Below are 23954 nucleotides of genomic sequence, written 5' to 3'. Positions count from 1 at the left end.
ACAGACGCATTAGAGACGCACTACAGAAATACCACAAGAACACCGCAGAATACACATCTGAACACTACAACAGCAGCTCCTGTTGCGTAGGTCGTTGTTTGTGCTTTCGATCACTGGTTTGCATACTCATGATTTTACAGAAAGTCGTGGTACAGCTGTATATATGTTACAGCCAAATTGTGAAACCAGTCATTTCGTAAAATGTCAAAACTTTTCAGTCATTTCCTGAAGTGCCTGAAAGTGTCAGTCGTTTCATAAAATGACTGAGTGAGTGATTGAGTATGGTTTTACGCCGCTTTTAACAATATTCCAGCAATATCACGGCAGGGGACACCAGAAATGGGCTTCACACATTGTACGCATGTCGGGAATCGAACCAGGGTCTTCGGCGTGACAAACGAACGCTTTAACCACTAGGCTACCCGACCGCCCCCATAAAATTACTGAACATTAATGGTATACATTTCATGATATGACTAAGCTATTATCTAGAACTAACATGTGGAGCAATTATAAGGAGATAAGTAACTTTTTTTATTAGAGTTATGGCGGTCCAGTTTGAGTGAATAGAATATGGGATATTTAACTAATCAGATGCCAGCGTTCCTAAAGTACTGGACTTCATTTCTGTACCAACTCGTTTGGGACATTTTGATTAGCAAATGAAATCTTCGATGGTATTTTCTTTAGTCTGTAGATGCCATGACACTCAGAAACGAGAGGATGTATAAACTCACCGATATAATGGCGAGGCCTTCCCTTTCTGCATTAGGAACTCGTCGTTTTATTTCGTTTTCGAGAGACAGATATTTAGATATGCTTGCCTGAATGCTGTACCCTCTCGTACATCGAAACATCGACGCTTATTGACTAATTGGAAAATTCGCCTTCCGCGACGTCCTATGGAGGTGTCCTCATACCTGTTTCGAAGTAACATATCTGATTTGAATGAAATTGTAAAATAGCACCACATAACTCTTAACAAGCTAAAAATATATGAGGCAATAAATGTCTAAATGTCTAGGTTATTATAAATCAGTGAGTGTCGACGACTTCAGCTGTCCGTTTCTTCAATGAACCAAATACAAAGTATCTTCAGCTTCAGATATACAACTTCATCAAGTGGTGCTGGAGATAAGTTTCTTTTCAATGAATGAAGGCGTTTATATTTATTGAAGTGTCTACTGAAATAATTGAAGCGTTGTAATGCATACATTTAGTGTCTTTATTGTTATTCCAACTTAAACTCTCGGGATTGACTAGGTCCTCGCTACAGCCAACTTCCGAGATTGACTCGGTCCCCAATACCCCCAACTTCCGGGATGGACTGGGTCCCCACTACCCCCAACTTCCATTCGCGGAGCTCTCAATACTATCGCTGCCACCAGTCAAAACTCCCCACTGTGATAGGTGGCCCAACCATGCCTGGAGTTGAACTCGCAACCGAATGACCGTTATGTTTACAAACAAGTGACGACTGTCGTGACGCCGAATACACTTACCGCTGCTAAATTACTTTCTTTGTTTGTCAATTTGAATTTCTATTTCATTAAAACTATCATCTTTAATTCATATAGTAAGAATGCAAGGGAGAAGTTGGTTGATTATCCGTTAGTCTGAAATCTCGAACCAATCTGATTATTAAGACAAAGTAAATCCACTTGGAAAAAAATATGATGGCATTCCCAAAGACATAAACAAAAGAATAAACGGTACAACATTTGGGGTAGGAGGGCAAATTTCAAGATTCTTGTAATGGCCGCCCCCACTGTGGCAGCGATGTTACCGAGAGTGTAACGAAGGTGTCACGCGCTGGGAAGCAGCTTGGGTCCCCACTACCCCCAACTTCTGGGATGGACTAGGTCCCCACTACCCCCAACTTCAGGGATGAACTAGGTCCCCACACCTCCAACTTCCGGGATGGACCAGGTCCCCATTACAGCCAACTTCCGGGTTTACTAGGTCCCCACTACCCCCAACTTCCTGGATTGACTTGGACCCCACTACAGCCAACCTCCGGGATTGACTAGGTCCCCACTACCCCCAACTTCCTTGATTGACTCGGTCCCCACTACCCCAAACTTCTGGGATTGACTAGCTCCCCACTACAGCCAACTTCCGGGATTGGCTTGGTCCCCACTCCCCCCGACTTCCGGGATTGACTTGGTCCCCACTACAGCCAATCCCCCTATCTTCCGGGATAGACCAGGTGTGCAGTATCCCCAACATCAAGGATAGACAAGGTCCCCACTACCCCCAACTTCAGGGAAGGATTAGTTCTTGTGTATTCCCAACTTCAGGGAAGGATTAGTTCTTGTGTATTCCCAACTTCAGGGATGGACTAAATCCTTAGTACCCCCAAAATTCGAGAAGAAAATGGGCCCAAGTACCCCCATTGTCCGTGATTGGCAAGATCCCAAGTACCCCAAGTAACTAACTAACGAGGAAGTTGTGGTTTCAATGTATGGTGCCATCTTCACTCGACGGTGTTGCTGACTCTTCTATCTTCTAATTACCAATCAAACATTATTTGATAATAAAACAAAATGTTAGAAAAGAGAAACTGGGTTTTATACAAGTGCACTTAAGAACAAAGACATCACATCATTATGTTGGAGATTAAAACAGAAACTTTAAAGTGTGCATGGCTATATTATTAACAAAGTTTCCCACTCCTCGTGGCTTCTATTAACTGTAGACTAATGACGTCAGTCACCTCAGCCTACTATCCCATACATGCCTAACTGATTTATCTCTGTGGCCCAATGCATATAAGTTTTAATTTAAGGGGCAAAACCAATCATCATGATTGTTTTTGATGTCACAGCGACAACGTTTACAACATGGCGACGGCTAAGTTTATTTGTTTCAAACGGAAACATGTTTTCCTGTTTACAATTTTCATGATACATGAAATGTTCTGTGGTAAAACGGTTCAAAGGCGTAATTTGTGTCCAGATAAGGCAAATCGATTTGTAAATAGGTTTGAAAGTAGGTAAATGCCAATGTTGGTACACTCTTCAGCTGCACAAGAGTGTTATTGCGAGACTGTTTGGAAAAGATTCCACTAAACAAAGAGTATTCCTTCACACCCAGCCATTAGCCATCCGAGGGGGCGACAAGTATCTAGTGGCGAAACGCTTTGATGCCGCCACTTGTCGAGTACGTGCGTACCAAGGTTCAAATAACAGTTGTAGACGTTGAAGTATCCGAATGTGTTTTAATATAGAAATATAGACTCGCGAAGGGTTGTCAGTTATATGAAGATGTTGACAGACAGGTATAAGGAAACGATCAACACATGTTTTTTCAGAACATCCAACCCGTCCAAAGAATTATATTTTGTCAGGAACACATTTTTAGGGATCTACATGTACATCCTTCGATAAACACTGTATACATATACACTGCCACTTGTACATGCTTGTGTGAACGCTCTGTGGTAACACCTGTGGCATGGTCAGATAGTCCCTTGTAAAGTTTTGTATCACAAAGGTGAACATTGGTAAAATCATTCGATCCGTTTCCTGGGTTGATTAGTGTCATATTGACCATATCAGATTCATACAATTGACTCGAATTTTTCGAATTTCTTTATTTCACATACTGAAGAGGCCACGGGCCTATAGTACAAGTTGAAGAATATACAGTTTTATACAATTTATGCACATATCTCACCAGATCACCTCACGTCATTCCACCTCGCATTTCAACGCAGTCACATAATTTCACACATTCAGTACAATACCATGCCCTGTAATTTCATAATTTCTATATTACCATATCACAACTTGTTATATCATACAACATATTCTATAACATCATATCATATTGTATCATTATTATAAGATCATATTATATAGTATTATTTCATATAACATTATCATAACATACTTTACATACCATCGTACCATATATCACAACTATATTGTATCACATTTCAACATGTCATATCACACAACACATTAGCAATGTCATAGCTTGTCCCATCATATCTTATCATATCATACCATATAATGCCATGTCATTCCATGCCAATTTATTTCATATCAATCAATCAATATTTATTCAACACTGGAAGACCTCAAGCCATATAATATGTACACTAAAAAACAGTATTTACACAATTTCTATAATACACATAATATATTGCATCATATCCCCTCATGCATCATATCACACCACATCACTTCATATCATATCACATCATGTCATGTCACATCATATCATTTAATATACATATAACTATAATTAACCATTTGTAATATCACGTCCCACAATATCATATGACAGCCTAGTAGTTTAATACCATTTCTAACTCTTTTGTTTGTAGTATATTCAGATGGCAAATATCTATAAATATGTACTTAATGTATATACACAATAGTTTCCTAATACCAAGCAGCTAAGATTATTCTTTCATAAGGTTCTGTCGGTATAAAGAGGCATAATATATGAACATGGACACATTTTGTAAGATACTTCTTTTTGTGTTTGACAGCAATCTAACAAATTTAATAATATTAGGGTACCTGTAATAATAAGCTTGCAGGTATTTTTCTCTAAGGTGTAAATACACTGGACATACAAGTAAGAAATGAAATTCATCCTCTACTGAGTTTAAACTACATAGATTACAGATTCTTTCTTCACGAGGAATGTTTACATAGCGCCCTGTTTCTATTAAAAGGTCGTGAGAAGAACATCTAAAACGTGAAAGAGCCGTTCGAATTTTTTTGACTCATTGACTCATTCTTCGAAACCAATGCAGATGTATGTGTATTCAGTTATTTATTGTCGATCCTTGAGCCAATGCCACTACAACATTAGTCATTGTGTACTTCCTGAATGAAGACTTCCTGGTTACGTTAGGAATATAGCTTACAATGGAAGAGAATATATGGATGCCTCATGGCATTCAATCACCTGATGAAGGAGCAAGCATATACTCCGAAACGTTGTGTTCCTCATAATAAAGAAGTTGACATCCATATATTCTCATCCTTAAGTGTATCACTTTTAAATGCCTTTCAAAGACCTAATATAGCTTACGTGTTAAGGCAAATTGTGTTTTTCTTGACAGTAAACGTTTCTTTAACATAAAAAATAAATTAACCGGGAATTAAAATCTAAGATATGGTTTTTCAGTTACCAAAATACCAAGGAAGCCTGACACTTTTATTAATGATTGATTATGACCATACTTAGTTTACGTTCGTAAGAGGCATCATGATTGGCCATTAACTATGATCTATGTAGATGACTTGAAGACATTTATAAATCCGGTAACTTCATCATGATTGGAAACTTTCCAAAGTGTTAAAATGTAAAGCCATAGAAGACTTGGGTATATATTTTTATAGCTGGAAGTTCTGAATTCACAAAGTATTCTGTTGTGTTGGACATACTGATTGTGAAAGAAGAAAATGAAGCGCTCTGCTTAAAAAGTTTATTTATTTTGATGAAAGGAGTAAATTTTAATCCTCTGAAGATACATATATGTAGGTGATAATGTTGTTATCAGTATGTACACGAGTGTGCTAAAGTTGCTTGCATATAAATAAAGTTGCCTGATTTCTGCTATCCCAGATTTCCCCTCCACACTGCTTTCTCAGTATATACCTACAAGAACTGTCAGATCAGAAAACCAGATGTTCCTTCAAGTCCCAAAACCCAAACTCAAATCCATTGGTCACAGGGCGTCCAACTTCACTTGTTCTATTCTCTGTAACTCTTCTTCTTCTGAAAGGCAATTGAGTTATTTTTAATGTGACTACATTACTCAGAATGCTTAAGTTATCTCAGCATAATTAATGTATATGATGTATAACAGTCACGCTGTATTCGCAGAAGCAGGCATCTGAAAAATAACAATATAGGTCGTGTAAAGTGAGCTACAAAATCTCTGGCTCCATAGGCGTTTGGAAGGTTTGTGCTGACACTGACATTATTAGCACTGATACATGTTGGCAGATTTATACATATGTATGGAGATCCGACCTACATCTCGTTTCCAGCCGATAGAGTAACCAGTTTTCGAAACTATCGAATATCCAAACTGCATATTAATACTACCTTTACCTGACTAGTAGCAAACACTGAAAATATCAATTGTTCCATTTTGATTATTGCAGTAAATAGATAAAATAATGTCATTTTTGTCCAAACTGTTCAGTGCAGTATGTAACATCTGATGTTTCTATTCCCAGTGCTGACCATCGCCTTGACGAGCAGCGCAAGTCCCTGTGTGTGTTCCACCACGATGGCAAGATACTGTGGATGCCCCAGGCTGTGTACCGCAGTTCCTGCCAAATTGACGTGACCAAATTTCCATTCGATGTACAATCTTGTCATTTGAAATTTGGGTCGTGGACCTACAATGGACATAAGATTGATGTGGTTTTCTATGACAATAAAGACTACATAGATCTCACTGAGTACGTGACTAGTAACGCCTGGAAGATCATCGATGTGCCTGCTAATAAAAACATCAAGTACTACAGCTGCTGCCCTGAGCCTTATGTGGACCTGACCTTCAGTTTGATCTTCCAGAGACGAGCCACCCTGTATAACTACATCCTGATTCTGCCGTGTGTCCTTCTCACCTCCATTACCCTCATCCTCTTCTGGATTCCCCCGGAATCACCCGCAAAGATGCAACTTGGTAATGCCATATTTTATACATTATTATGCTACTATATTCACGTACGTTAAATGCACGATTAGCCACAGTTTTATAATCTTCTTACATCGTAAACCAAATAGGTGTGATTCGTTAAACATATTTTCATGCTTTTTCTTATTGTTGTTATTTACCCATGTATTGTAAGTATGGCGGCGTCATGTGTCTCCACAGTTTATGTGAACCTACCTGTACTCGGGATGTGGAAAATACTATTGGTATTTTAAAATAGCAATACTTGCCAAGATATACCAATGACAGTGAACTGAAATCCAAAGTTCATTTGTTTCAATAGGTAAGGGGCGGTCGGGTAGCCTAGTGGTTAAAGCGTTCGCTCGTCACGCCGAAGACCCGGGTTCGATTCCCGACATGGGTACAATTTGTGAAGCCCATTTCTGGTGTCCCCCGCCGTGATATTGCTAGAATATTGCTAAAAGCAAGGTAAACCATACCTACTCACTAACTCAATAGGGAAATAAGTAACAGAACAAAGGATAGTACTGTCGGACAATACTGTAGCACTTGATATGTATTTAGCTATATTACTGTCGTATAGAAGCATCTGTACAATTCGGTATGTGCGTCTCTTTTTTTTCAACATGCATCTTCCTGCACCAGATGTAGAGAGTAATCGTTGCCTTCCTTCACACGTGCATGATAGTGATACTTCAAATACAACATTGTCCAATATTCTATCATATTTCGATTAATGTAAATGTATATCACATACCCTTTCACTCACTGTCACGTTTGATTGATGGTAGTATTTTGACCACATGCATGTCTGCAGTCAATGGAATAATTCATCTAATACACCTGGGTATATTACGAGCCTAATATCATTTGACACTTTAGACATTTTTGATAAATGCAACTAATCTACAAATTTAACTACCACCCCATGTTCACGAGAATCTCGCTGTACAGGCATCCAAACCGAGGTGGTGGATGCGAATATTGGCACGAAACAACAATGAAATATAAAACACATTACTTTAATGCGAATGCCTTTTTTATTCTTAGACACTATATTCTCCTTTTCATCATAACCGATTATCATTACATACATAGTCATAATGTTGGCAAGTTCAGCAAAGCTAAGGAGGCCATGTGCTTCTTGAATTCAGATTCACGGTGAACTCGCATCGCTACATCGTTCCTTTGTAAGTGCATAAATAGCATATAAATATATCTTAGCATTAATGTTTTGGAACGGAAATCGAAAGTGAGAATAACTAATATAAAAGAAAATCCTTGTTAATTCTGACATGGTAATAGTTATCACCATGTGGATCTGTAACTGAACTGAAGAGAAAATGACATATTTGATGAGGTCGATAAACAGCGCACTGTGTCATGAAAAATACAGATCAGTGTAGCAAAGTTTCTTTATTGATGTCTTCTGTGATGATTAAACTGGTTTTCCCTGACGAAGCCTCTCAATAAACATTAACTTGAAAGAGATGTAAACATGAAAATTCACTTTCGCAAATGAATGTAGTGTCGTGTTATTTTGCCATCGATAACGTCTACGAGGCCATGTGTTATGTGTTTTTTATGGAATGTATAATGTACCATTTAATTAGGGGATATGCAGCTTCATATACGAAGGGATGGAACAGAAGGAAATCGGCTATAGGGAACAAATGCTTGCCCGTTATGAGGTGTTGGAAGGGGTTTACCTGTTGCTGTATAATGTTCTTTGTTTAATATTGCCTTTTTAAGGACGCCCTTGCAAAATATTTGGAAATAACTTTGTATTCTCGAGCTGTTTCTTCTCGCTCGAGGAGAAATATCATCTGTGACGCATACGCCCAAGTAGCAGCATGTGTATGTTTGAACAAATGAAATACCCGTAGAACAGGCAGATAACCATGACGTCATCAAAACAGCAACAGAAAAACACAAGCATTATCACTTTCTTTAAGTTTGAAGTTTTGAATGATGATCTGTATAGCCGTTCTGCCCATAAGGGAAACCTGTTTATGTCCTGAAACTGTGTCTAGACTTCCTTCTGTCTCAGACAGATGTGAACACCAATCTAAATAATGTGTTAATATTATTATGTTTTCTACTCAGTGGGATGTGTAAATATGCTTCTGTCCATTAATGATGTATATAAACATACACACTTCGGACTGAATGGTGTGTGTATATATACGTCTTTCTGAATGGTGTGTATATAAACGTCTGTCTGAATGGTGTGTATATATATTTCCGTCAGAATGGGGTGTATAATTATTTTTGTCCGAAAGATGTCTATATACATGTATACATGGGGCGGTAGGGTAGCCTAGTGGTTAAAGCGTTCGATTCCCGACATGGGTGCAATGTGTGAAGCCCATTTCTGGTGTCCCCCGCCGTGATATTGGTGGAATATTGCTAAAAGCGGCGTAAAACCATACTCACCCACTAACTCTATATATACTTCTGTCTGAATGATGTTTTTGTATATACTTCTGTCTGAATGATGTGTATATATAGACTTCTGTCTGAATGATGTGTGTATATTCTTCTGTCTGAATGATGTGTATATATACTTCTGTCTGAATGGTGTTTGTATATACTTCTGTCTGAATGATGTGTGTATATACTTCTGTCTGAATGATGTGAAAATATATTTCTGTCTGAATGATGTCGATATATACTTCTGTCTGAATGATGTGTTTCTATACTTCTGTCTGAATGATGTGAAAATATACTTCTGTCTGAATGATGTGAAGATATACTTCTGTCTGGATGATGAATGGTGTGTGTATAAATTATGATATAGTTCTGTCTGAAAAGTATGTACATATACTTCTGTCTGAATGATGTACATGATGTGTAAAGAAATTCACAAAATAATTACACGACAAGGATTGTTCGTCTGCATGTTTCACCTATATCTTCAGGGAGAAGTCACATGGAAAGACATGTAGGAGAAGAATCCGTATATATATACACTTCTGTCTGAATGGTGTATACCTGTCTGAATGATGTGGATATCAATACTTCTGTCTGAATTTTCTGAATTCTGAATATATATATGACTGATGTGTACATGTACCTTGGTCTGCATGATGCCTATACATGCTTCGTCTGAGTAATGTGCATATCTACTTCTGTCTGCATATGCTTCTGTATCTAACGGGGAGTGTATATGCTTCAGTCACTCTGAAATGATATGTATGTAACATTCTATGTTCAAGGGATTTGTATTTATGCGCCTGCCCGTGAGTGATGTGTACATATGTTTCTGCCTGTCAGGATTTTTGTATTTGATGCTGTCTCTAACAGATAACTTGCCGCCATTTCTTTTAGAAGTTCCCCCAGACATTTCGACATATCAGTTTTTATCAGCTCACCTTGCGCGAAGGCAACGTGAGCTTATGTCCCTTCACATTTGTGTACATTTTTCTTTGACCCTCTTCTTCACCTATGAACGTGAAGCAATGTATGACGGAAGTTTCTATCATTTTGCATTTTGATTCTGATAAGCTGGATCTCGTTTGCACAACATCAGTTATACTCGATTTCATAAATTGAACTTCTCCCCAAAACAGTGCAGCAATAGTCTGAATCTTTAAAGAGACGATACAGTTCTTGGCCACACTTCTGATTGTGATTTTTGCGCCCTTTCGTAATCCAAATTAAACACCGAGGAAGCCAAATTAGATGTCATCACCTTCATCCCCGGCACTGCTCCAGCAGCAGAGCGGAAACTGTGCAGGGATGTTGAACCTATGGTCTTTCTTCCGTTTGGGAACACGTGTACTATCCGTCATCAGATATGGCCGCCACGATCGCCCTTCGTTAAGATAAAAATAACCAATAAATTTAGTAATGTTTGAGGCTCTTCTCCATCACTGCCCATACATCTAAAAACAGTGTGTGAATGATAACTTACCATAAGTAGTTCAGGCATAGCTAAGGCACCAGCTTCGTCATTCAACTTCAATCGTTGTAACCGATATTGGGAAAACACCATTATCGACGTCTTCTCTCGAACCGTGTAATGAATTTGGTTGAAACATGTTGTGGGTGCTCATGATCATAAATGGACTCAATGTTTCAAGGTTATCCAGATTAGGAGAATTAGTGCTTTATTTTCGAAGAAGGCATAACAACAGAAATTCCATGTTAACAAGATCACAAGAAGTGCGTTTACATCACGAAATGATATATCTAATATATATAATGTGTACGAGTATTTCAAATATTAGTGTTGACTTATACGAATTATACGTTGCACTACTGGCAAGGTTCTACATGACGAAGGTCGGTAAAGTATTAGTCGAATAATGAATCTTTATTGATACATATCTATGGAACTAATTATAAACATTCCTGTAATATTATATGCAGTGGTTTTGGTTCACTAAGACCTTCGGCTATGAACAAATTCGATCATAGATGCACCCAAACGCAAACAACGTCCATTTATCCTGATATGAAGTAATTTGTCAAACAGATCAAAGTTAGTCCGTAAATTATGAGACCACTGGATTCTTAATGTTTGTTTGCATATAAAAAAAGTTGATAGGAAACCTAATTGGTGTGAAGCTAGTATTTCAACAGATATAGCATGCGCTGGACCGGTTAGTGTTTCCCCAGAATGCTTACTTCAGTTTACAATTATAGATTTAGTCAGGTGAGCTACAAAGCATTCTTTCTACTGTGTTCAGTGTGCAACAGTTTATATTCCTTTTCTATGCAGGTCTTACCATCTTCATAGCCTTTTTCATCCTGCTGAAACTTTTGGAGAAAAATTTGCCACCCGGTACAACGAAAATGCCGGTACTAGGTAATGTTTTTTATCATATAATGGGTAGGTTTCTCGGCAGGATAAAGCCAACGGATAAAAACGATATCCGTTGGGGTCATATGCGGATAGAGATGCAAATATCAAAGGTCAAGTAGGGACTTCTTTCACTGTTTATAAACAAACATGGCGTCGCCCTCTTGATTCGGAGATCGAGTCAGAATTAACCATCGGGAATCTGGATAAACTACAGGGATAATTGCTATCATTATAAAAAAGAACAGTCTGATATACTGAAAATCAGTGTCTAACTGTGACGTAGCTAAGGCATTTTATAAGTTTGGGCAACTTTAGAGATATCAATTTCGAAACAATTTTGCGAGGGCACGAGGCCTAGCCAAGCGGGATCAGTAGCCATATATCTGTGCTTGTAGACCTCTGTGGCTTGAAACCTTCTCCACAAATTAAAATAGTTGGATTTGGCCGAAATATGTTTGAATTGTTACCTTGTTTCCCTTTGTCGCTGTGTGAACATCTGACTACACTTCTTATCGTTATGACTGGACAGACCGACTGTCAACGACGTCTGACCGTGGCCGTGATGTCTCATAGACTAGGGTTAGAGTAGCTTCCCTTTGACAAAGGGCAGTTACTCAAGCGGACAGACCGATGGATTGCCGCGAAAGGCAATTAACAACTATTGTTGTTTTGCGTATATGTTGCTTCGCCACTGTATAAGAAACAGATTTCAGTTCGAACTATATTGGCTACTGTCCCTGTCCGACTGACACACCACTTACCCTGTGACGTAATAAATATTAATGCGCGCATTCCAGGAAAACTCGCAATGTTTCGATAATGTATGTGAGAGAGGGAAAGCGATTTTGAAGCACAAAATTAAATAATGACAATATATGATAAAGAGGTTATCACGCTTGTGTGTTTGGGGATGGTAAATATCCTGTATTAGGAATAAACACTATGTATTTAGCTCGCCAATGCTCGCTAAATACAATGTTTATTCCTAAACCATCCCCAAACACACTCGCGTGATAACCTCTATTTATTTAAAATAGTGCAAGGTGCATGGTTGGTAATGTGCATGACATATATTACTTTTACGAATTACTGCAAAATACTTACTATAGATGTTATGAATATGTTATTGTAAATCATTTTCATAAAACTTATAATTTTTCCGGCATATGCATTGAGGAAGTGAAAATGTGTGTATGCCTTTTTAAGAAGATTTTATTGGAGAACTGTAATATTTCTCCTAGAATGTGTCAAGGAATTCCGTACCATTTCCCTTCAGAGGGTTGTGACAATATTTCACAATATGTGATCATGTATGTGTCGTTGTAGGTATCTACTACTGCCTCAACATGGTGATCATCACTATGTCCTCCTTCCTCAACGTTCTGGTGGTCAACCTTGCAGCATATGGTCAGCGTGCTAACCTTCCCGCCCCTGCAAAATCTGTAAGTCGTAATCCACATACCACCTCACTGTATAAGTATACCTCATGCCATCTGAATAGAAGTATATCACATGCCATCGGACTGTATAAGTACACCACATGCCATCTGACTATGTCAATAGACCACATGCCATCTGACTATTTCGCTATATGGCTGAAATATTGCCGATGTAAAATAGAATTGAAATTTACGCCATCTGACTCACTAATCCACATGAACTTTGACTATATAAGTATACCCCATTATACCTGACTGTGTGACCAATCCACATGCCATCTGACTGCATAAGTCTACTTGCCATTTGTTTATATATGTGCACCTCATACTAGTTGACTGTACGTGTTCACTACATGTGATCTATTTCTTACACTGGATAGTACATAGTATCGTGCCCTATCAATATACCACATGTCCAATTTTTCAACACGTGTTATCTTATCCTTTTGAATCACATATCATGTTGCACTATTCTAATGCGAAAGTCGATATGGTATATGTTTTGTGGGTAATAACCACTTCCCTATGTTGTAGGTATTGTTTGACGTGTGTGCAAAGGTCCTCCTGATGAACGATCTAGTGCGGCCCTTCAAACCGGATTCCTCCAAACCAGCGACAATCGTGAAAGACAAGCTGGGAGAAATTGACAACAAGTGGAGCGATGATCCAATGGCGTCGACGGAGGTTCTCGTGCACCTGCAGAAAGACTCCAATCTAGCTCCGCCCCCGGGGCCACCCGTGGACAACACGTTACGTCAATCAACGGGACTCTTGGTCGCCATTGACACAAAATTATCGGACTTGCGCGACTTCATACAGGGTCACAAGCAGCGCCTTTCCGACAAGGACAAGCGGGAGCGCCTCGTGAAAGAATGGAAGGCTATTGCCCTCATTCTGGACAGAATCTTCTTTGTTATATACTTTGGTATTATCGTTGCATCACTTGCTGTCATCATTCCAATCATCACCTTCAGTGGCCAGTACACGAACACGAAACTGGCAGAGGCTTTGCCACATACATGAGAAACGTTGTCTCTGAATTCTTTCTGAAAACATTTCCACCAGATGCCAAATTGCTTCATGGTTTTGTCTAAAATGTTAAGGTGGATAACATGATGTTTACGAACTCTTCCAAACATAATGACATTAGTTAGATATGCATATATATTTATGTAGCGGTATCATTATGTAAAAGATCGTTTATGCATAAAAATAACTCATGCATCATTGAAACATCTTTATATAAACCAGTGCGTTCGTTATGTATTGTCTTTAAACAAGCAAACGCTTGAGAATGAGGTGATAAAAGTTGACATTTTAAGGTAAGGTGATACGTTGATCCACAATGTATAGAGAGACATGTATTTAAAAATGGTGCACAAGAACATTGGTTTTGAAGAATTCATAAATAGGTATCCAAGATGTGCCTACCATTGTGTCAGTCTTAACGTCAGGCAACTGGAAGGACAAAGTCACTTGATTCGATCCTAAGGTTCTATTTAAGCATGATCCAAGATAACCACGGGCACAGACAGATGGACACAACTGCATATGTGACATAGCTGGTAACTATACAACCTATATGACAACACCACACGGCCAGGCACGCGCACAGGCACAGGAAGATGGACGAACCAATATCTCCGATACGTTATGTTGTGATCTCGACAAGCTATATGACAACACCACACGCCCAGGAACAGGAACATGGACGAATAAATATCCCTTCTATGTTGTGTTGCGATCTCCACAAGTTCTATGACAACACCAAACGCACAGACCCAGGCACAGGAAGATGGACGAATCAATGTCCCTTCTATGTTGTGTTGTGATCACTACAAGCTCTACGACAACACCACACTCACAGGCACAGGACGATGGACGAAGCAATATTCTCAAAACGTGTGTTGTGATCACTACAAGCTCTACGACAACACCACACTCACAGGCACAGGACGATGGACGAAGCAATATTCTCAAAACGTGTGTTGTGATCTCTACAAGCTCTCGGACAAAAGCACAAACCCAGACACAGGAAGATTGACTTACCTATATCCCCGATACGCTGCGTTGTGATCTACACAAGCCAACATCACAGGCACAGACATATGGACACACCCACATCTACGAACAATGTACTGTTGTCTGTACATCCAAACTACATGCGACAGGCACAGGCAGATAGAGTTATAGACCTCGGCACCTATACAATACAGGCTTTTTGATAACTGATGGACACCCTACAGTATCTACCGTAACCAATGTGCATTATCCAGAACAGAAGCTGAAAGGGTTGGGAAGGGATATGGGTCCTTCCCTTTTCTAATCTCATCAAAGTAGCGTAGTCGTTAGATTGTCGCAAGACCGGGTATAAAACTGGGCCTGCTACTTCTACTGATCAACTTTTTATAAGTGAATTAGGATAACATTTTTTCACAAATGACGTTTTTCCATTTTAGTTAGCCATATTCTTGTCATCAAATTGATTGTGTGCCATAACTTTTCCGTGGAGTCTTTTACATATTCTAGCAACTAAATAAAGAACATTACGTTTACTAATTCTTTCTTCGGACCCTCTAACATATTACTTATAACTTAGTGGGTGATGTAGATAAATCTCACATTATAACACTTTATAGCTTAATGTGAAACGCCCTTAATCTGGACAGTAGCATTCTCAGGGAGTCGTCATGTTAAACAATTGTTCGAGTTTGTCCGAAACATGGCAATCAGTGTATACATGTAAGCGCACCAAGTAGTTACCATCCGGGGTGTGGGGTTTTGGTATCGACAGGGTCCAGATTACCGAGGTTTATGGTGATAGAAGCAGTCCGAGGGTAATGATTTCAATGGGTACAATATCAATTCTGATGTTAGCGTTGATACAACGCTGTAGATGTATTATCGCCTGACATTGATGTAAGTGTTTATACAAGGATGTAGATGTGTTATCGCTTGACACTGATATGTGTATTTCATGGGGAGAGGCCATCTCACGTTGGCCTTGACATCATATATTACACGGGGGATGGAAATAAAATGGCACTTTGATGTAGTATACGGTATTTTGTGTTCATAGAACATTAATAATCAGTTTATCATTTAAGCACCTATATAACTTACATGGACCCAGGGCACTTTGCCCCTGAGGATATGAATATAACAAGGCCCTACACACAGTAATTGGTCAGCTCTAGAACAATAAGACAAACACTCTGTAAACTTGACAATTGCAGATCTTGGGGCTCTGTGCATATGAACTGGTCAGCTCTAGATCACAAGTCAGACATACTGGACACATCTAAGCCGTGTACATTCTTCGGACAGTCTTAGGACAATCTTCGGACAGTTTTCGGACAATCTTCGGACAGAGAACTGTCACCCTGATATTTGTTCAAGGAGACGGGACCGGTCAGCAGATGGTTCTGATGTGTAAACACAGTTCAGTTGCGATTCCATATCTACAACGAGGCCGTGTTCTTATTATGGAACTGTGTATATTGATGGTATAACCTCTCTCTAAGCCACTATTCAGTTATTCAACATTCTACGTTAAATGTCTGTACATGTATGTACGCTTTATTCCTTGAAGACAAGCAATTGAGATATACAGCGCGAAATTCTTTGTTTCCGCTAGAACAGTTAACCATGTGCTTCAACATTCCTAGATTTCTTTCCGATAAGTTCCGATGTTTTAGTTATTCATTTGCCGAGCATACCGTATTGCAGTCTGTCATGCTTAGCTGCCAGTGTGCCTCAACGCCCACCCACACCACCTCCACCCACCCCTTCTCCTCGCACCCACAACGCCCACCCACCCCCTCTCCACGCACCCACACCACCCAGTCAGCCCGGTCAGTCTTTCTCCGTAACAACTTTATGATGCGGTCGTTCTTATCCGTTGCCATATCTTACATCACTCTTAGCGACGTTAGGGTCCTTATCACACATATCTCTGTCCGACCTCTTTGGGTCCTCATCACACATCACTCTGTCCGACATCTGTGAATCCCTTATCACACATCACTCTGTCCGACATCTGTGAATCCCTTATCACACATCACTCTGTCCGACATCTGTGAATCTTTATCACACCTCACTCTTTCCGACATCTGCGGTATCTATGACACATCAGCGGGTTCATGTCACACATCACTTAGTCCAACATCTGCGGGTTTATATCACACATCACTCTGACCGACATGTGTTGGTTCATTTCATACATTACTTTACCTGACAACTGAGGGTTACAATTACACATCACGTTTCCAAACATCTGCGGTTCAAATCAAACATCAATTTACCCGACATCTGCGGGGTTCATATCACACATTGCTTTATCCGACATCTCCGGGTTCAGATCACACATTACTTTACTCGACATCTGCGGGTGCATATCACACATTACTTTACCCGACATCTGCAGGTGCATATCCCACATTGCTTTACCCGACATCTACGGGTTCGTGTCACACATTACTTTACCCATTATCTGCGGGTTCATATGACACATCGCTTTACCCGACATCTACGGGTTCATATCACACATTGCTTTACCCGACATCTGCGGGTTCATATCACACATTGCTTTACCCGACATCTGTGGGTTTATATCACACATTGCTTTACCCGACATCGGCGGGTTCATATCACACATTGCTTAAACCGACATCTGGGGGTTTATTTCACACGTTGCTTTACCCGACATCTGCGGGTTCATATCACACATTGCTTTACCCGACTGATGTGGGTTCATATCACACGTAACTTTGTCCGTCATCTGCGGGTTCATATCACACCCGTCCTTCGTTACCATGTTATACAAATCTTCATTATCCGTCCTTTTCAGCATAATATCGCAATACAATATCACGCATATCACACAATCCACTATCACACATTCCACACATTACGATATCACACATCCCACACGTTACGATATCCCACATCCCACACAATACAATGCCACACATCCCACGCAATACAATACCACACATCCCGCACAGTACAATATCACACATTCTCCACAGTACAATATCACACATCCCATACAGTACAATATCACCAATCCCATACAGTACAATATCACCCCCCCCCCCCCCCCCACACACACACACACACACCATACAATATCACACACCCCACACATATAGATATCACACATCCCACACTATGCAATATCACACATCACACACAATACAATATCACCCCCCCCCCCCCCCCCATACAGTACAATATCCCACACCCCACACAGAACAATATCCCACATCCCACACAATTCAACAGCACACAATGCACACGTTCAAAACAATGTTGCACATCACACACGGTACAATATCACATATATCACACTATACACGTTACCAAGTGAAAGATTAAACACAATACCGCGACGACGAGATATGTTAGCCCGTGGATATTTCAACTATTAATACACATAGTACTCCAACACATAGTACCCCCATCAACAAATCTGTATCACGTAAAACTCCGTAGTATATCTGACATTTACCAAGACACCATATCCTGACCCATGACACCCTGTCGTATGATATAATTTGGACGCCAGACAACCTGTACTCTACTACCATATGTCACAACACAATGCGCCGTGTGCAATGTAAAACCCAAGACACCCTGTGCTGAACTGCCGAACACCACAATATTTATGCAATATTTAGTCTCAAGACAACCTATTTTACACAAAGCACCCTGTCGTACACTATTATCCGGACAATGCGCCCTTTCCTACACCATCCTTATGGCAGACACTATTGTATGCTGTCATATGTCACAAGTCACCCTGTCATCACCATTGCAAGACATCCTGCCTAATACTACCATGTGCCTCAAAACGCCATGTCCTATACTTTGCTGTATACTATCATTTAACTGAAGACACCCTGTCCTTGACTGTCTTGTGTCACAACACACCCTGTCCTACTCGACTATGTGTCTTGATTTACCTTGTCCCAAAGCCCATGTCTGAATGCATGTCACTCGGAGCACTTTACCACCAACACTTGCCAAAGATCACATTATTGCTGATTATGTATCATACTTGCAAAACAGTTATTAAATGGTGCTAGATCTACTCCATGTATTTGTCCTTCCTCTGTAGTGTGCTACAGGTATAATCCGTGGGTTAGACTTGGTCCCCAGTAATCTATGCTAGTCGTCATACGGGAATATGTTGGTCAGGCTCGGTGGCTTGGTTGAAGGCTTGTCAGCGTACCCCCCAGACGGTGTGGACCATTGCTCACAATATAATTCACTGGATTCAGATTCGATTATTTACAGGCTGCCGTCATATACCTTGGATATATGAGTGCGGTATTAAACACCAATCTGGTGTTATCAGCAGTTACGTCAGGATACTACCGCTATGTCGTAAACTACATGACAGATAATGGCAGTCGACACGCTGAAGAGATTTAGATGCAGAATGTCAATACAGGCAAACACAGCACAGAAGAATAGTAGACAGGGTGCATTAAGGCCCGGTAAATGCGAAATTAGACAGATACAGCATATCAACGCGTTACAGGGTGAACGTAGATAGTTACATTATACCAACACGTCATAGAGTGAGTGACGACATATGCAGTATACCAACACGTTACAGGGAAAACGTAGACAATAACATTTTATCAAGACGTCACAGAGTGAACGTGAACAGTTACAGTATACCAACACGTTACAGAGGGAACGTAGACAGAAACAGTTGACCAACACGTTACAGAGTAAACGTGGACAGTTACAGTATACCAACACGTTACAGAGGGAACGTAGACAGAAACAGTTGACCAACACGTGACAGAGTAAACGTGGACAGTTACAGTATACCAACACGTTACAGAGGGAACGTAGACAGAAACAGTTGACCAACACGTGACTGAGTAAACGTGGACAGTTACAGTATACCAACACGTTACAGAGGGAACGTAGACAGATACAGTTGACCAACACGTTACAGAGTAAACGTGGACAGTTACAGTATACCAACACGTTACAGAGGGAACGTAGACAGATACAGTTGACCAACACGTTACAGAGTAAACGTGGACAGTTACAGTATCCCAACACGTTACAGAGGGAACGTAGACAGATACAGCTGACCAACACGTTACAGAGTAAACGTGGACAGTTACAGTATACCAACACGTTACAGGGGGAACGTAGTCAGAAACAGTTGACCAACACGTTACAGAGTAAACGTGGACAGTTACAGTATACCAACATGTTACAGAGGGAACGTAGACAGTTACAGTATACCAACACGTTACAGAGTAAACGTGAACAGTTACAGCATACCAACATGTTACAGAGGGAACGTAGACAGAAACGGTATACTGACATGTTAGATAGTGAAAGTAAACATGTACAGTAGATCAACACGTTTGGGAGTCAAAGTAAGCAGGTACAGTTCACCAACATGTGACAAGATTGTTTTCAAAGCATTTCTTTAATAAAACGACTTTCATTTCAAAGAGTGTGTGTTTTAATGAAAGAAACATTCCTTGACTTTATAGTTTAGGCCAAAAAGTAAATTCTTAAATAAAAAGTGACAAAATTAATTTCCATAATCATAAGAAATCTCAACTGAAAGCTCAACCCATGGTACTATTCCGACAATATCATAAGCATGAGTTTATGAATCACTGTCCAAGAGTGATGATACCAGGTGTTCGCGAATAGGTGAGCGTATCCTGCCCCACTGGTGTCACCCGTCACAAACACATGTAAAAGCAGCTAATTGTTCAACTGAAAAAAAAATGATGATAAAAAGTAATTTAAATGATACAGATTAGGGATGTTTGACCTATTTTAGAAGAGTCTCTTGTCCTGTGGAAAGTGTAAAGCCGCTCACCCCATCAGTCTTACCGATGACAATAGTTCAGCACGGTGCTTCCACATGATCGAGCGTGTGTTGGAAAACCCGAGTCTCAAGCAGAGCCGAAGTGTCAATATGATATTGCTCAAGGTGTTTATGTGTTGGCCAGACCTCCGAGAGGGGATATTCTGACACATATTAGGTTTGACACTAATGCCAATTACATGTGCTTTCCTATCAAAAGAGGGATCTGGAACATTAGATTCAACTAAAGGGGACTGACTTTCCAGCAAGTCAATACCATTCACTGGGTTCCACCAGAGCAACGTAAGGCCTCCTAATATAGCATCATTTTGGGGCTGACACAGTCCTCTTGGTGTTGATATTGTTACTGGTTGTGCATCTTTGCAATGGTCAAAGATTCCGCTTTGTATAGATACAGGACATAGTTTGGACCAGTACTGACCGCCCCGATAACCAGAATCAGGTAGACTATGTATAGGACACATTCTGCAAACCGAATAAGAATGCCGAGTGTTTGGGATGTCAATCCAGCAGCCAATATATGTTATATACACGCCCTTTTCTTGCTCAAAACTTGATATCTGATGAATCCCTATTTTGACTTGTACCAGTTCCTGTGTTTGGTCAGGTGAATATTTGACTAGCCTTTGCATGTGTTTGTGACGAGTGCCGGGTGTGGCAGGATATACTTACCCTTTCGCGAACACCTGGCATCATCACTGTGTGACAGTGATTAACACATGATTCTGTTATCGTCGGAATCATACAATGAAGTTTTAGTGGAGATTTCTTTTGATTATAGAACTGGTGTTTGTCACTTTCTATTTAAGAATGTTAACTGTTATGCATTGATCAGCTTAATTCAAACCATAAAGTCAAGGTATGTTTCATACATTACATTGGAAGCTTTTGAAATTAAAGTAGTTTGATATTAGAAATAAGTTGAAACAATCGTGTTAGAATGCTGTATCTGTTTAACACCGCTTTGAACAGTATTTCAGTTATACCACGGCCTGTTGTGGGAGGAAAGCACCGGAGTGATACATGTCCTAGACGCTTACTGCTTTAGTGAAACCCACGATCAGGGTTATGGGGCTGGCAAACCTAGAAACATAATCAGGACAAAACGGAATTCGAAGCTACGGTCACTGGATTCTGGCAGCGTGTCCGCTTAAGGTTATCAGACTGTTATAAATCTGTTAGCAGCAGTGAAAACTGAGGGTATAGTTCACATTACAGTAAACTACGGTTATAACGAACTCAAAGGGACTACTAGTTTTAGTTCGTTATAACCGTAGTTCGTTATAAGCATATATACAGCATAACTACAGCAAATAGTCGGGACTAAAAAGTTATATCCGTCAGTTCGTTATAAGCGTGTTCGTTATAACCGTAGTTTACTGTAATCTGTATCCTGTCATGACATGTGGAAAGAAGTAGAAATGTATACTGTGACACTTATCAAGAGAGGAGAACAGTATCCCAGAAAAAGGATTAGATACATGGCTTGCCAAGTCGTCTAATTGCAGATTTGCATCGGTGAGTTGTAGCTGTCTTGGGTTTAAATCGTCTTGATTATGATTCCACACTAGCTGGCGCTCGTGATAATACTGAAATAGTAAAAAAAGTAAAACTCAACTCACTCACTCACAGTGTACGTGATGATATATAATATGTAATAATTATCGTAGATCAGCTTCCGAGAAATCAACATGTGACCCTGACCTCACAGCAAAGTAGAAATAATATACCACCAATAAAGTTTAAAGGCCGAGGAAGCTCATGAAGTTGATATCGCAAACAACTCACTGGTCAAGGGAAGAGGTGCCCTGCAGATACATGTAGTACATAGGTCATAGATGTAGGGAGATGGAATATGTAGGCTAATGTAGTACATACGTCACAGATATATGGAGATGGAATATGTAGGCTAATGTAGTGCAAACGTCACAGATGTAGGGAAGATGTGGTAGTTAATGTAGTACATACGTCACAGATGTAAGGATGTGGAATATGGAGGTTAATGCATTACATACGTCACAGATGTAAGGAGAATAAATGTGGAGGTTAATGTAGTACATACGTCACATATGTGAGGAGGTGCGATATGGAGGTTGATGTAGTACATACGTCACAGATGTAAGGAGAATGAATATAGAGGATAACGTAGTACATACGTCACAGATGTAAGGAGAATGAATATGGAGGTTAATGTAGTACATACGTGACAGATGTAAGGAGATGGAATATGGAGGTTAATGTAGTACACATGTCACAGATGTAAGGAGTTTGAATATGGATGTTAAAGTAGTACATACCTCTCATGTGTATGCAGAGGGGATATAGAGAATAATGTAGTACATACATCACACATGGAAGGAGAATGAATATGGAGGTTAGTGTCGTACACATGTTACAGATGTAAGGAGAATGAATATGGAGGTTAATGTAGTACATACGTCACGGATAAAGGGGGATGGAATATGGAGATTAATGTAGTACATACGTCACAAATGTAAGGCAAGTGAATATGGAGGTTAATGTAGTACATACGTCACAGATGTGATGAGATGGAATATGTAGGTTAATGTTTACATACGTCACAGATGTAAGGAGGTGCGATTAGGAGATTAAGGTAGTACATACGTCACAGATGTAAGGAGGTGCGATTAGGAGGTTAAGGTAGTACATACGTCACATATGTAAGGAGGTGCGATATGGAGGTTGATGTAGTACACACGTCACATATGAAGAGGAGGAGTATGGAGATTAATGTAGTACATACGTCACATATGTAAGGAGAATGAATATGGTTGTTCATGTATTACATACGTCACTGATGCAAGAAGGTGCGATATGGAGGTTAATGTAGTACATACGCCTCAGATGTAAGGAGGTGCTATATGGAGGTTGATGTAGTACATACGTCACAGAAGTAAGGAGATGGAATATAGTTCATATGGTACATACGTCACAGATGTAAGGAGAATGAATAAGGGGGTTGATGTAGTACATACGTCACACATGTAAGGAGCATGAATATGGACGTTAATGATATACATACGTCACAGATGTAAGGAGATGCGATATGGAGATTAATGTGGTACATATGTGACAGATGTATGGAGATGGAATATGGATGTTAAATGTAGTACATACGTCACAGATATAAGGAGAATGAATATGGAGGTT

The 23954-nt window shown here is 39.9% G+C and overlaps 1 protein-coding gene across 3 annotated transcripts in view; it reads left to right on the top strand.

The window, feature by feature from the left end:
- LOC139468511 (neuronal acetylcholine receptor subunit alpha-10-like) overlaps nt 1-17499 on the top strand; it is a 36782-nt gene extending 19283 nt beyond the window's left edge. For 2 of the 3 annotated variants that reach the window (XM_071250506.1, XM_071250507.1), the window contains exons 5-8: nt 6210-6664; nt 11382-11468; nt 12792-12907; nt 13439-17499. In XM_071250506.1, the coding sequence (XP_071106607.1) occupies nt 6210-6664; nt 11382-11468; nt 12792-12907; nt 13439-13927 (1147 nt within the window). In that variant the 3' untranslated portion in view covers nt 13928-17499. The remainder of the gene's footprint in view (nt 1-6209; nt 6665-11381; nt 11469-12791; nt 12908-13438) is intronic. The other variant, XM_071250508.1, reaches the window with a different exon arrangement.
- The last annotated feature ends 6455 nt before the right edge of the window (nt 17500-23954 follow it).

Source organism: Haliotis cracherodii, unplaced genomic scaffold (assembly GCF_022045235.1).
Source record: "Haliotis cracherodii isolate W230 unplaced genomic scaffold, xgHalCrac1.p SCAF_2, whole genome shotgun sequence".
Lineage (NCBI taxonomy): Eukaryota > Metazoa > Mollusca > Gastropoda > Lepetellida > Haliotidae > Haliotis > Haliotis cracherodii.
Note: the sequence above shows the minus strand (reverse complement) of the source record. Positions and strands in the feature narration are given on the sequence as shown.